At 45.5% G+C, this 16,043-nt stretch overlaps 1 protein-coding gene across 1 annotated transcript; it reads left to right on the top strand.

Annotated features, from left to right (window-relative positions):
• DNAAF2 (dynein axonemal assembly factor 2) lies at positions 1-11,399 on the top strand. The gene is made up of 3 exons (XM_040332171.1): positions 1-1,611; positions 7,714-7,860; positions 10,821-11,399. The coding sequence occupies exons 1-3, from the start codon at positions 46-48 to the stop codon at positions 11,250-11,252; spliced, it is 2,145 nt and encodes a 714-aa protein (XP_040188105.1). The 5' UTR covers positions 1-45; the 3' UTR covers positions 11,253-11,399.
• The last annotated feature ends 4,644 nt before the right edge of the window (positions 11,400-16,043 follow it).

Raw genomic sequence — 16,043 nt, 5'->3', positions numbered from 1 at the left:
TCATCACTAAGCGCCCGTCTCCTAGGAGATCAGTAGTGGAGAAGGATGGCGGCCAGGCTGGAGGAGCTGAACGTGACCCCGGAGGAGCTGGAGCGCTTCAAGTCCGCCTTTCAGGACGCCCGCTTCCGGGAGCTGTTCGCCCGGTACGCCAAGGAGATCAGCGACCCGGAGAACCGGCGGCAGTATGAGCGGGAGATCAGCGAGATGGAGCGGGAGCGCGGGGTGGACGTGCAGTTCCTTCACCCGGAGCCGGGCCACGTGCTGCACACCAGCATGAACGGACAGCGGAGCTGCTACCTGAACGTGTGCAGTAACGGGCGGGTAGAAAGACCTCACTGCGTGCCGGCCAAGGACCGGGATGGGCGGTCCGGTCAGCACTGGAGCCTGCCGTGTTCCCTGAGCCCCGCCCGGGAGGAGCTGAACCCGGAGGGGGGAAGGGATCTCATCTATGATGTCATCTTCCACCCAGAGACCCTCCGCCTGGCCGCCGGTAACGACAAGTTCAAGGCCATGGTGGACCTGACCGCGCTGGACATGGTGTCCCGAGGATTCCACGTGGTCCTGGACACCGCCAACGTGTGCACCCTGGAGGAGAAGTACCGGGGGGTCCAACGTTCCTGCGTCCTCCGCAAAAACAACCCCGAAGCCAAGCCTAAACCGCAGGACCCGGCCGACCCGCTCAGCTTCCCGTACCCCTACGATGTGCCGGGAGGGCAGAAGAAGGTCACCAAGGGTCAACCCAAGGTCCAACCGCCTCCCCCAGACCGCAAAGCCAACCAGGAGCCCACCGTCCCCCGTTACACCATCCGTCACCGCTCCTATGTGGACATCCAGGATTACCGGGACGCCAGGGACTCGGCGCCCAGCCCCGTGCCCAAGGAGCTGGTCATCACCATAGATCTCCCGCTGCTCAACTCCGCCGCCGAGGTCCACCTGAACATCGAGGGGAAAGCCTTGGGCCTGGAGTCCAAGAAACCCGCCTATAAACTGCAACTCAAGCTGCCCTACCTGGTGGAGGAGAAGAGGGGATCGGCTCAGTTCAACAAGAGCAAGAGGCAGCTGGTGGTCACCGTGCCCGTCGTCCAGCAGGACGCCCTAAAGCGCATGCAGGAACAGCTGGCCAACGGCCCAGGATCTGAATCTAAGATTTCCCCATCCCCCGACTCTGCTACCCAGGAGTCCAGCAATACACAAGAGTCTGGCCAGGAGGCAGCAAGCCCTTCTTCTGAGGGAGAACCCGGGGAGGTCAACGAGCCCATCGCAGCTGGGCACGTCATCAATGCCTTGCCCGAGGTTCCCCCGGAGTGCCCCATCTTCACTTGTTCCCAGAGCGCCACCACGCTGACTTTAGTCATCCACGTCCAGGACATCGACGAGCACAGCATCACCTCCGAGGTCGGCTGCTATCAGTGCGAGATCCGCTTCTGCGTCAAAGCCACCGACACGCCCTACCTTCTGTTTGTACAGTTCCTGCCGCAGTACAACCTCAACACGAACGATATCGGCGTCAATGTCTCCGAGGACAATGTAGTCATAGAGCTGACCAAATCCTCCGAGTGCTTCGGGCTCTGGAAGAACCTCTACTTTGGTGTGAATAGCAATTCTTTACAGGTAAGGTGACCGGTTCTCTTTAATCATTTACCATCTCACCAGATTCAACAGAAAAACACTCTGACTTCACACATTAACCACTTAAGCCCCGGACCAATATGCAGCTAAATGCCCAGAGGTGTTTTTACAATTTGGCACTGCGCTGCTTTAACTGGTAATTGCGCGGTCATGCAATGTTGTACCGAAACGAAATTTGCGTCCTTTTTTTCCCACAAATAGAGCTTTCTTTTGGTGGTATTTGGTCACCTCTGCGGTTTTTATTTTTTGCGCTATAAACAAAAATAGAGCGACAATTTATGAAAAAAATGCAATATTTTTTACTTTTTTCTATAATAAATATCCCCCAAAAATATACAAAAAAACATTTTTTTTCCTCAGTTTAGGCCGATACGTATTCTTCTACATATTTTTGGTAAAAAAAATCGCAATAAGTGTTTATCGGTTGGTTTGCGCAAAATTTATAGCGTTTACAAAATAGGGGATAGTTTTATTGCATTTTTATGAATTTTTTTTTTTTTTTACTACTATTGGCGGCGATCAGCAATTTTTTTTCGTGACTGCGACATTATGGGGGACACTTCGGACAATTTTGACACATTTTTGAGACCATTGTCATTTTCACAGCAAAAAATGCATTTAAAATTCATTGTTTACTGTGACAGTTGCAGTTTGGGAGATAACCACAGGGGGCACTGTAGCAGTTATGTTTCACCTAGTGTGTGTTTACAACTGTAGGGGGTGTGGCTGTAGGTGTTGTAGGGGGGTGTGGCTGTAGGTGTGATGTCATCAATCGAGTCTCCCTATAAAAGGGATGACGCGATCGATGCGCCGCCACAGTGAAGCACGGGGAAGCCGTGTTTACATACGGCTCTCCCCGTTCTTCAGCTCCCGGGAGTGATCGTGAGGGGGCGGCTATTAATTTCTAGCCGCCCCCTCACGATCGCTCCCCGGAGCTGAAGAACGGGGAGAGCCGTATGTAAACACGGCTTCCCCGTGGTGGCTGCATCGATCATGTGATCCCTTTTATAGGGAGACACAATCGATGACGTCAGACCTATTTCCGACCGCCACATGTACCGGAGGGGGTCCCGATCGGACCCACGTCTAGGCAGCGACGTGCGGGCACGTCATTCTGCCTGTCCATGCCATTCTGCCGACATATATGTACATGCGGCGGTCGTTAAGCGGTATTCATCCCAACCCTTTATTATATTGTAATTTACCAATTCGTAGATGTGATGGCTGCTATACTTTTTATTAGACTTTCTTTATTTTCACCTAGTTTAAAATCGAGAAAGCTGTCCTGCAGATGTAGAAGCTAAAGGGATGAGACGAACCATTTACCATTAACCAGGTTCCTTACAATGATCCGAAATGATTATATTATATATTTTAAATTAAATAAACATTTTTAGACCTTTATCACCAAAACTTTATCACGCCTTGCGGCTTCATTTCCTGGTTCGCGACCTGCGTGAGTCGCACTGTGTGATCTGAATGGTTCCTATTGTCTTCTGGGACCTGTGTCTTCCAGAAGACAGCAGGGGGGGGCAGAGGAGGGGCCAGACATGGCGTAGATATCCGCAGATATACTGTTCTTAAGTGGGAGCAAATGCCTGCATTATACAGGTGTCTGCCCCCCCCCCCCCCCCTAAATGGTGCCAAATGTGACACCGGACAATTCAAAGACATATGGATGTGTGTGGGGTTTTTTTTATTTATTTTTTAAGAATCCTACTTGCCTATGTGGATATGCTGCATCTGTCCCCTGCTGGCTCTACACTAAGAACTGAGTGATCAAACACCACCACTTGCTCAGTTCGCAGAGCTTTTTGTGCATAGAGCTGTAGACTGCCAATCAGCAAGCAGCTCTCTGCTCTGCCCCCACCCCCTTGGAGCGCTGGGCTGTGGAAAATGTGGGAGTGGCCAGCTCAGCCTCTCAGCGGCTTGCCGAGCCGGGTGGCGGTCCAGGCAAGTGGGTGGATTCCAACGACTCCATTGTCGTGATGTCAGCCCGGTCTGCTAAAAAAAAGTCACAGGAGTGCAGAACGAACAGCAGTCCTGAGATCCACAGAAGTGCAGCCAAATGAGCCTGGGATGTACTGTATTTATTGGCGTATAACACTCACTTTTTTTACCCTGGAAATAGAGGGTACACTGTGCCTGCGTGTTATACGCTGGGGGCTGTGGAAAGTTTTTATTTTTTTAAACTTCCCTCTTAAAGTTAGGGTGCGTGTTTTACGCCGATAAATACGGTACTTCTAATTCTGTTGGCCTCGATGTGGTGGATTGCATTCTTATACTGCATGCTGTACAACACCTCATTTCCTGTCCAGCAGATATAATGGGAAGTGAGAGGAAATCAAGCCAAGGAAAGTTTCCTCTTAGTTGTGACCTGAACAAGTGTCATTAAATGATTTTCCTAAAGAGAAGAGCAATAAAAACCTGGCAGGGCTTGTACTCCTCACTACTAAAGTTTTTAAAGTGGACTTCCAGCCTGTGTAAATAAATAAAAATAAAAAATTAAGTTAACAGCTACAAATACTGCAGCTGCTGACCTTTTTAATATAAGGACACTTACCTGTCCAGGGATCCTGTGAAGCCGATTCGTCATTGGGCTCCGGATGCCGGCATCTTGGCTAAGGAAAACGGGAAGTGAATCTGTGCGGCTTTACAACCGGTTTCCTACTGAGCATGTGCAAGTTGCGCTGCACTTTTCTGAATGGCCCCACCGTTCTCTGGGTCCTCTGTGTCTCCCAGAAGGCAGCGAGGGGGCGGAGATTTCGTAGATCTTTGCGATCTTACCCAGATGTGGGAACCTGGCTTTGTGTCTAGGCGTAGTTCCGATTTTTTCCGTGGTTAAAGCCCAACTCCCAGATATTCTTTATCGATGGGGTTTTAAAGCAGAGCTCCATCCAAAAGGAGAAGTTCCGCTTTAAGCACCCCTCCCCTGCCACATTTGGAACGTCATTTATTTTTGGGGAGTGGGGGAGCGGGTACCTAATTTTGACAGGTTCCTAATTCCGCAAGCGTACATTATCTTCTCCCCCCTCCCTCCCTGCAGTCTTCTGGAACATGTCACAAGACCCAGAAGACTGCCGTGCCTTTCAGGAGTGGCAGCGCGACTCGCGCATGTGCAGTGCGCACCCGGCTGTGAAGCTGCACGCTGTCACAGCTGGGTGGCCACAGTTGAAATGCTGGGGAGAGAAGCGAAGGGGGCAGGTGACTACATGGCTGGATCCTGAGACAGGCGAGTGTGGTTTTTGTAGCTGCTGGCTTTAATCGGCACAAAAACAACTGGAGCATTGGAGTAAAAGGAGAGGCGCTTTGCAGGCACAATTTTTCGCGTTCTAGTGCTTGTAAAGCGCCATGATGTGAAGGCAGCCTGACAGCCTTTGCCGTTGTTGGCTTGTAGTTTCAATGTAGTACCATGGCACGGTTGATCCCTCTGGTAATTCATTCATTCTTCCTATCAGTGTGTATCTGTGTCCCCGTACAAGCAGATCAATACACTGAGAAGTCTGCAGGGGTCCTGCATGGTACCCACCATCTGCTTTTCTCTTGGGACGGTGCATGTTTTCAGCACTGTCCAGACAGAGGGTTGGGGGTCCGGCATCCTTATAGGTTAATCAGTGCAGTATGAAAGCTCCTCCTACAAGCTTTAACCAGACACAGATAGAAGTCACAAGACTGCTATATACTGCTGATAGGAAAAAATATTTAGACGTTTATATTTACTAAAATAATTACATTTCCATGTTCTGTGTACTGTGGGAGACCAGATATAGTGTATGCAGGGTCCCGGGTTTAGTAACACTTTAAGGCTGCCTGCCATTTTTACCCCAACAACATAACCATTCTATTTGCTGTGCCTCTTCGTGAAGCTTATGTTGTACACCTCCCACAACCCTTCCTTGTGCAAGCGCAGCATCCTCGCAGGCGCAGCATCCTCCCAGCCTGTTCTTGTGTAGAAACAAGCTTACACAGGGGAATAGGCACAGCTCCAGTGCTGGTGCTAATCAAAGTCTCGGCATTGGTGTCGGCAGAGGTAAGGGAAACCTTCCAATGGAACATCAGTAACCATTATCTGAGAGAGATTTCTCTTCACAGCTTTAGACGCATTAGAAGTTGGAATGTAAAATCCCATCATGACTGCATCAGCTGGTATAGTTGGTTGTCTTAAGCCAAACATGCATGGATCGGAATTCCGCCAGTTCAGTGGCGATCGTCCGAGACTCCATACGTGTATGGGCAGGCTGATTACCCCATCAGCACTGACTCAATGCTCGATTCCCCATGGACTGCTTTACAGATGGGTTTTGATGTCTCTCTCTATACTGTATTGTAATTTTACTCAAAATCCAGACATTATTGGGCTGTGGCAAGCTGTTGCCTATAGCAACCAAGGAAAGTGTTAATTTTTTGAACTGATACAAAAGAGGCCAGGAAACGCCTCCATGTCCCTCCTACCTTTTTAAACAAACTTTTAAAGATTTAAAGTGGAACTCAATTTTTTTTTTTTTTTTGCACTTCTGTAAAAAGGAGTCGCTTCTAATTTCTGTGTCTTGAATGTCACAAAGCTAGAGGAAGTGCAATGACTGTAATATCCAACATCAGTGAAGCCGCCATTTATACACTACACAGCAGCATTCAAGACGCATGCCATATCATCATACAGGATTTATATGGCAGACAGTACGGTTACAATACAATTCAATACAGGGGGAATCGGAGGGCCCTGCTCATTAGAGCTTACAGTCTAGCAGGGAGAGTATTAAATTATTGTCATTAGAACAGGGTTGACAAATTTGCTTGGAATCTAGAAGCCAGCTAAAAAAAGTTAGGAGCCAGAAAACGCGCCCCATCCCGACGAGTTTGCGCGCAGAAGTGAACACATACGTGAGCAGCGACCGCATATGTAAACGGTGTTCAAACCACACATGTGAGGTATTGCCGCGATTAGTAGAGAGCGCAATAATTCTAGCCCTAGACCTCCTCTGTAACTCAAAACATGCAACCTGTAGAGTTTTTTAAACGTCGCCTATGGAGATTTTAAAGGGTAAAAGTTTGTCGCCATTCCACGAGCGGACGTAATTTTGAAACGTGACATGTTGGGTATGAATTTACTCGGCGTAACATTATCTTTCATAATATTAAAAAAAATGGGGATAACTTTACTGTTTTATTTTTTAATTAAAAAAAGTGTAATTTTTTCCCAAAAAAAGTGCGCTTGTAAGACCGCTGCGCAAATACGGCGTGACAAAGTATTGCAACGATCACCATTTTATTCTCTAGGGTGTTAGGATAAAAAATATATATAATGTTTGGGGGTTCTAATTAGAGGGAAGAGGATGGCAGTGAAAATAGTGAAAAATTACATTAGAAATGCTGTTTAACTTGTAATGCTTAACTTGTAATACCAACGGCCACCACCAGATGGCGCCAGCTTACACATCTGGTGGTAATAACAGGACCCTATTTCTAGTCGCCATGGCGACCGGGATTTGTCGAGCCCTGCATTAGAAGTAACTTAAAGCGGAGGTTCACCCTCAAAATTAACTTTTCCGCTAACCTATCTCCAGCCTTAATAGCGGTACAAAAAAAAATCCAGCATACTGTAGATGTCAGCAGTATGCTGGATGTAACGTTCTATTGCAGTTTTAGGGTGAACCCCCGCTTTAAGTTGTGTCTAATGACAGTCATCCTAATTTTACAGAGCATAATTTAAAGCGGAAGTAAACCCATCTATTTGATAGTTTAAAAAAACAGTTAACATTCCCGGCATGCCGGAAATGCTAGATGTCACATTTGCTTGTGCTCTCAACCAAACTGTCAAACCATCCAATGGCTGGTTTCATAACTGATCACATGTGCAGCATCGTGGAAGTTGCAGATTAAATAGAGGCCAAGATGGCAGCTTCCTTGGCTTAAAACAATAGGAGGGTTTACTTCCACTTTAAGAAACATTTTTCCTGGAGTTCCATGTTAACGTTTTCATTTATTAGTCAGTCCTATAAAATGATATTAATATGAAACGGGATGATCAAGCACAGCACTCTTGGCTGCCTCTTTGTAACATTTGACATGTTTGTGTTTCTGTAGGAAAGAAGATTTATTGACGAAGAAAATGTGACGGAATTTCTGGAGAGTGGTTTACGCCCTTCTACCATTCCCTGGTCTACGCTAGAGGACCAACCGCTGATTAATGTGCTTGAAATGAATGCAGAAATAGCCCACATCCGGTTAAATGTAAGAATTCACTGCTTTGCCTTGCTGTAATTAATTTGTGCTGTACAGACTTTTCTCATTAAAAGATATTTGGAAATGATTCCTTTAAATCATTTAAAATTGTTAAAATATGTTCAGTTTGCATTGATGCAGTGCACATAATGGCCACAAGATGGCGTCATTCCCTGGAGTCTAGAGCCGGTACAAGCATGTGTTTTGGAGGACTTCGAATTCATAGTCTGGATCAGTGTTTTTTTTTTTACGTGTGTGTGTGTGTGTGTGTGTGTGTGTGTGTGTGTGTGTGTGTGTGTGTGTGTGTGTGTGTGTGTGTGTGTGTATAATATAATATATAAAAATTTTTTTTTCTTTTTTTAGGGGGCGGTGGTTCTAGTGCAGTGTGAGAATGAGGGAGTATCTGGTTGCTGTGAACAGCAATTTATAGAAACTAGCACAAAAAATATGCCCACTGGCCATGTGAATTTCTCTTCCCTAGTAGTAATGGTTTGTTTTAAGCCTCTGACTTGAAACAAGCATTGACAGCCAGGCACCTAGCATTTTTCATAAGAGGGGTCAGTAAGACCAGCCCCCTACATTTCTCAGTACATCATGGTACAATAGATACCATTGGCTGTTATATATTATTTTTTTTTTTGGGGGGGGGGGTAGCCCACGTTTCAGTGAATGTGATTTTTATTTTTTTTTGCATGAAAAGCGTTTAAAGCGCTATTAATCCATACTTTTACCCCCTTCCTGCCCAGGCCAATTTTCAGCTTTCAGTGCTTTCGCACTTTTAATGACAATTGCGCGGTCAACACTGTAACCAAATGAAATTTGTATTTTTGTTCACAAAAATAGAGCTTTCTTTTGGTCATATTTAATCACCACTGGGGTTTCTATTTATGTTTTTGCTAAATAAATGGAGAACATTTTTACATTTTAAATCTGTCTTCATTAATTTAGGTCAAAATGCTACACGTTGGTGAAAATAACCCAAGTCATTGTTTGTTTAGTCTGTGTAGGAAAGTTATGGCGTTCACAAACTACGGTATATATTGAAAATTGATTACACCCCATGATGTACTGACAAGCGATCTCATTTCTTGAGGCCCGAAAATGTCAAAATATTTTCTGACATTTGAAGGCCAAGACATTTTTGGCAAGTGGACAAGTTGTCACGTTTTTTTTTTTAAGTAAATGTGTGTGTGTGTGTGTGTGTGTGTGTGTAAAATATTAATAATAATAATAATAATAAAAATTTTTTTTTATATATATATATATATATATATAATATTTTTTTTTTTTTACTACTGTCACTATAGTGCAGTACAGCGTTGTCATATAACTGTCTGTTTGTAATATATATTTTTCCCACATTGTTTGCTTATAGAGAGGTGCTCATTGCATCGCTATGTGCAAACATTTTAGTTAATGAAATCTATTCATTCTTTTGTTGTAATTGGCCCAGTCTGTACCATGTGATCACACTGACCAATCACAACTATCGACACAATTCTATACAATGGATGGCTTGGAAGGAAGCCGTAAATTGTATACAACTATCACGTGGCGTGCTGTGATTGGTTACAGCAGTCACATGGTACCGGCAGCGGACCAGTACGGTGACCAAGCCAGTGGATGCAGCCAGTGACGAATTGTGTGGCCCGATCTGGAAAGACGTCATCTGATGTGACTCTGCCCAGATCACCTCAGATGTTGCCGCCGGCGCCTTATTCCATAGGCCAGGTGGGAACTGGTTAACGTTTCTTGGATGTGATGGCTGCATGCATTTATTTTTTATTTTTTTATTTTTTTTTTGGCTTTCTTTCTTCCATTGTCATTTGGTGATCCAGCCAGTAAGTCCATTTTCAAAAAGAACACGCTCTCCTTGTAGAATGTATCAGTTACAGACATGAGAAAATCCAACACTGACATGGGTTCTTCCAATGATCAGTTTTTCTATTTAGGTAAAATCTTTATCCCAAAAGGAAAACAAACAGTTTGCCGTAACTGCCTATAAAGTATTAGTTGGCGTTTGGCTTCAATTTGCTAGTCACTCTAACACTCTCCCCCCACCCCCTATACTGACAATGCTGCCCCCTGTGCTCCTTCATTCAGAGTGGGGGGCACTCTGATACAGGAGGTGTGTTACTGGCCAGATCACCAGGTGAAAACAGAGGGGTGAAAAGCCTTAAAACTAATGCAGTCACCACATCTGATTGGTAAACACCAAATCAACAATATAATATTGCAGCTTAAAGGGGATGATTATTAAAAGTCAGCAGTTACAAAAAGTGTAGCTGCTGGCTTTTAATAAACATAACACTTACCTGCTCCACGGTCCAGCGACGCGCCACCCAGAGCTTCGCTCTTCTTCCTCCTTCTCCGCCAGGCGCCTCCATTGTAACTGGGCACCCGGCCATGACGGCTTTCGGCTTCACGGCCGTGCACTCACTGCGCATGCGCGAACGACGCATTGCTCTTTGAGTTGACAGGCGATCGCTTGGGACCTGTCACGTGTCCCAGGCGATCGCCTACAGGGAGGGGCCGCCAAAAGGCCATATGACGTATCGCCTAAGCTGTCACTGGGCGGCAGCAGAAAGTGGGACAGGAAATCCCACTCCTACTGAAGCCCCCACTGTCCCCCCCCCCCCCCCCCCCCCCCCCCCCCCCAAAATGTGGCATGTAAAGGGGCGAGGAGTGGATTAAGCGGAAGTTCCACTTTTGGGTGGAACTCCGCTTTAATACCGATTTTTGTTAAAGTGTAAAAACAACAAATCCAGTGTAACGCCAGGCATCCTATATTTTTATTCCTTTCTGAGTCCTATAGGACGGCAGGGATGGATGACAACCTCATATAACCTCCCAGCAGTTCATTCAATGTCTTTATCTGCCCTAAACACCTTTAATTTGATCTGCTCAGCCAGGTGTAAAGCCATTCCCGTGTGTGATGAATGTTTCATGACTTCTTGTTTCTCTTCCAGAAACCGGAGCTGGAGGAGGAAAGCTATCCGGCCCACAGGGAGCCATCTGCAGATCTGAGCGACGTGGAGAAGCAGATAAGTTACCAGTCAGATGAGACGGGATCAGAACCGCAGCCAGGGGTCAGTGTGGAGGGCCAAGGCAGGCAGCTACAGTTCCAGACCGAGAACCCTGCGTATTGTACCCGCGCAGCGCAGCTGGAAGACCCCAGTGCAGAGGATGAGGGACTCATTTTTCGAGAAATCCCGGCCCGGGAACTTGATGAAGATGATATCCCAGATAGAAAAGAACCGGAACAGAGCCCTGTATTACACAACTCTGACCCTAGCCTAAAGGAAGTTGATGCCAAAGATGGCAGCGTTCCCGTCGTCTCTGATCACAAAACACAATGTGCCTTCAGCTTTGAGAATGCCTTACTCTTTGAATTAGAATAATGATTGCTGCTAATTTAGTTGTTTTAAAATTAAGGCTGTTTTATTTCGGAGAGCAGCCCTCAGTATGGTACACTATTACCAAAAGTATTGGGACGCCTGCCTTTGCAGGCACATGAAATGTAATGGCGTCTTAGTCCGTAGGGTTCAATATTGAGTTGGCCCACCCATTGCAGCTTCAACTCTTCTGGGAAGGCTGTCCACAAGGTTTAGGAGTGTCTATGGGAATGTTTGACCATTCTTCCAGAAGCACATTTGTGAGGTCGGGCACTGATGTTGGATGAGAAGGCCTGGCTCACAGTCTCTGCTCTAATTCATCCCAAAGGTGTTCTATCAGGTTGAGGTCAGGACTCTGTGCAGGTCAATCAAGTTGCTCCACCCCAAACTCGCTCATCCATGTCTTTATGGACCTTGCTTTGTGCACTGGTCCAAATCATTTGGTGGGGGGGGGGATTATGGTGTGGAGTTGTGTTTCAGGGGTTGGGCTTGGCGCCTCAGTTCCAGTAAAAGCATAGGTGCTCAACCTGTGGCCCTCAAGCTGTTGCCGAACTACAATTCCCATCATGCCTCTGCCTTTGGGAGTCAGGCTTGTAACTATCAGCTTTGCAATGCCTCATGGGACTTGTAGTTCTGCAAGAACTGAAGGGCCATAGGTTGAACATCCGTGCAGAAAAGGGAACTCTTAAGGTGTCGGCATAACAAGGCATTTTGGACTGTTCCAACAAAGTTGGGAGCATAAAACTGTCCAAAATGTCTTGGTATGCTGATACCTTAAGAGTTCCCTTCACTGGAGCTAAGGGGCCAAGCCCAACCCCTGAAAAACAACCCTACAGCATAATCCCCCCTCCACCAAATGATTAGGACCAGTGCACAAAGCAAGGTCCATAAGGACATGGATGAGCGAGTTTGAGGTGGAGGAACTTGAACCCTACAGGCTAAGACTGGGATGCCATTAAAGTTTATGTAAAAGCAGGTGTCCCAATACTTTTGGTAATATAGTGTATGTGTATAACGGATACGACTACTTTTGTCTTACAGCAAATGAGCAGATTAATACTGTTGCTCATGTTTTCATTTTGTTAGTTCTTTTTTTTAATTTTTTATATGTCTTCTTTTGGACCGTCTCCTTTACCCAGCTGAAGCCATGATCAAGTGTGACATCATTTAGATACAAAGCACGTCGTGCCTCAGTGATGTCACTACCTCCTCAATGGTAAAGTGAGTGATACCAAAAGAAAGCAATCTATAGAAGAATTTCAATGCTTGCCAGTCCTGCAGCCGGTGACGCCAGTCTTTTTTTGCTGTTTTTTAAAGAGTTTCACTGAGCAGAGAAAGGTTACATCTGACACCTTTTATATGTGTATTATGCCTGTGTCCTCCGCTGCACCCGCCAGCGCTGCTTGTGTACGGTGTCGCCATAGTTACTGGCGGGTGGAACCACTGAGCGGTGGACACCGGCATTGAACACATGTAGAAGTGTGTCCGTTGTGGAAGATTCTCCAGCTGGTGTGGCTTTGGAAGAGAACAAAGAGTGGAGGCTTAGGCAGCAGGACAGGCAAGTGCGGTGGTGGGTTTTGTTTTTGTTTGTTGGTGACCGTCTCTGTTCAGGCTACAAGATGGAGGCACCACTGTGTGGAAGTGACAGGTCAACTTTATTTATATTTTTTCCTTTTGCGTGTGCTTTGTCCATGTTCTCTTTGCTGATCTATCTGTTTGAACAAAAGTTTACATAATGGTAATAAAACTAGTTTGTTGCATTGCATATTGAGGTTGTGTGTTCTGCTTTATAAAATAATACTTGGTGAGCGTTTTATGAAGGGTCTTGTTTAGGCGCTTTTTGTGCACCAGAAGGGAATCGTCGGTTATACAGGATGGAGTGTCAGAAATCATACATTTCAAAGCACTCTGGACTTAAATCTCTGCTTCAGTTTCTTCTGCATTTATCAGGTCTGTAGATACAAAGAGGCCAGTCTTATTGATCTTGCAGTGAAATCAACAGCCATTTAGGACCTAAAAGTAAATACCTTTTCTCATCAGCAGTATATAGCAGTCTTGTGACTTCTACCTGTGCCTGGTTAAAGCTTGTAGGAGTAGTTTCCATACTGCACTGGCTGTCCTATCAGGATGCAGGACCCCTGACCCGCTGTCTGCCCTGTGCTGATTACATGCACTCTCTCAAGAAAAGAAAAAGAAAAAAACTCTCTGACAATACACACCAAGCTGAGCATGTGCAGCTTGACTCCAGTAACTCTCTTATCCAGACATGTTATGGAGGCAATGCAAGAAGGGGAGGATCTGTGCACACAGGATCAAACAGCCTTTTCTTTACACAATGCAGAGGATTAACCCCTTAGGTTCCACAGTGAGTAAAACCAGCATGATTTACTGCAAATACTGACCGATTTTACTGATGTGGGTTTAGTAACGAGCCTCATACTCGCGATGAGAATACCAGACAAAATTATCTTTCGTTTTTTTTGCCAGCGGTATTAACCCTTTTTTGGCCGCTAGCGGGGGTTAAAACCACACTAGCAGCCAAATACTGCTGCAATTCCGACGGTATAGCGGCGCTATACCGCCACCGCGCCTCCCGCCCCAGTGTGAAAGGGCCCTTATTGTTGTATGGAACTGGCATTGTCATTTTTTTGGAGATCTGACAGTGTCTCTTTAAGCCCCATAAAATGTATAGATGGGCGCAAGACCAATCTCTCATCTGGTTGCTTATTGGAATTTTCTCTTTTTGTGGGTGCGGTGGGTACAAAAAATAAAATGCACTGACATCACCTTTAGGTTGGAGTAACTTTGCCAAGGTTAAATAATGCAGTCAGGGGACTTTGTTAGCATTCTGCTGATTCACTGCAGTGCTGACACAAAAATGATCTGACTCTATGCAGAGAAGACGGAAAGCACATTCAGTTTCTGGCATTTCCTAAAATAACACTTTTACTTCCTGTTACCAAGTCATTTCTACAACAGATAAATGTGGGAAAGTGGACAAGATCTTGCTGCTTACGGTCTTAAAGTGCAAACCTAGGCAGATTTATGCATGGTATACACCTTACACATGCAAGACATGGGACCAGTGTGTTTTATCCCTCTGACCCACATACAGTTAGTGTGTGTGTGTGTATATATGTATATATATATATATATATATATATATATATATATATATATATATATATATATATATATATATATATATATATATATATATATATATATATATATATATATATATATATATATATATATATATAAAAAAAATATATATTAGGGCCCCCCGGCACACATTTCATTTTTTCAGGTATTTACCAAAACACCTTCAAGCTATAGTTCTGTAATGAATTTGGACTAAATGTGCACACTCTCAGGGTTAATTTGAGGACATGTACATCCAAATCTTAGGAAGGGTTTAAGACGTACAGCTCTTAAGAATAGCCACCCCCCCCTTTTTTCAAGGGACCAAAAGTAATTGGACAATTGAATCAAAAGCTGTTTCATGGCCAGGTGTGGGCTACTTCTTCCTTAACTCTTTATTAATTAAGCAGGTAAAAGGTCTGGAGTCGATTCCAAGTGTGGTATTTTCAATTGGAATCTATTGCTGTGAACCTACATCATGCTTTCAAAGGAACTGTCCATTCAAGTGAAACAAGCCATTGTAAGGCTTCAAAAAGAAATCCATCAGACAGATAGCAGAAACATTAGGAGTGGCCAAATCAACAGCTTGGTACACATTCTGAGTCTCCACCGGAGTATATAGTATACTAGCTCATTATGTAATACTCACCTCAGATCGAAGCCCCAGCCATCCTCGTACACCGCTCTGGCGGCAGACATCTCTCCCCGGGGGTTACTTCCGGGGATCGTGTCTCCGGCGCTGTGATTGGCCGGAGCCGTGATGACGTCACTCCTGTGCATGCACGCGGGAGCCGCCAGTCACAGCATGGCCTGCTTTAGGAACGGCACAATTGCCATTGCTAAAGTGCGCCTACATCGGCGCCCATAATTTTTGTAAATATCTCCTAAACCGTGGAGGTTTAGGAGATATTTCAAGCACCTACATGTAAGCCTTAATCTAGGTAAAAGTGGATGTAAAGAGTTTACAACCACTTTAAAGTAGAAGTCTCGCCAAAGCTTGTTTGGCTGGGCTTCTTCTATGGATCACAGGAGTGCAGTTCATTTTGCACTCCCGTGACCCGTTTTTAGCAGAGAGCAGGCTGAAGTCCACTGTCTGCGGACATCACTGCTATCAGTCCAGGCACCTTGTCATCACGTCCACGGAGTCGGGATCCGCCAGGTGCCTGGACTGACACCCAGCTCAGCGGCTCGCAATCTTCACTCTAATTCATCCCAAAGGTTTTCTAGCGGGTTAAGGTCAGGACTCTGTGCAGGCCAGTCAAGTTCCTCCACCCCAAACTTGCTCATTCATGTCTTTATGGACCTTGCTTTGTGCACTGGTCCAAATCATTTGGTGGAGGGGGGATTATGGTGTGGAGTTGCTTTTCAGCGGTTGGGCTTGGCTCCTTAGTTCCAGTGAAGGGATTTCTTAAGACATTTTGGACAATTTTTTATGCTCCCAACTTTGTGGGAACAGTTTGGTGTCAGAGCACACAGGGCATCACAGTTTGTTGTGTATGGAGCTGCATTGCCGCTGACCCATTTGCACATCCAAATGTGCCTACAATAGGGATGTGAGCATCAGAACCGGACCACGGAGCAAAAGAAGAAGTTGGACTGACTTAACCACTTAAGGACCCGCTCACGTATATATACGTCGGCACTGAATGGATA

This window comes from Rana temporaria, chromosome 13, assembly GCF_905171775.1.
Source record: "Rana temporaria chromosome 13, aRanTem1.1, whole genome shotgun sequence".
Taxonomy (NCBI): domain Eukaryota; kingdom Metazoa; phylum Chordata; class Amphibia; order Anura; family Ranidae; genus Rana; species Rana temporaria.
The sequence above is the reverse complement of the archived record's forward strand: the minus strand, read 5'-3'. Positions and strand labels throughout refer to the sequence as shown.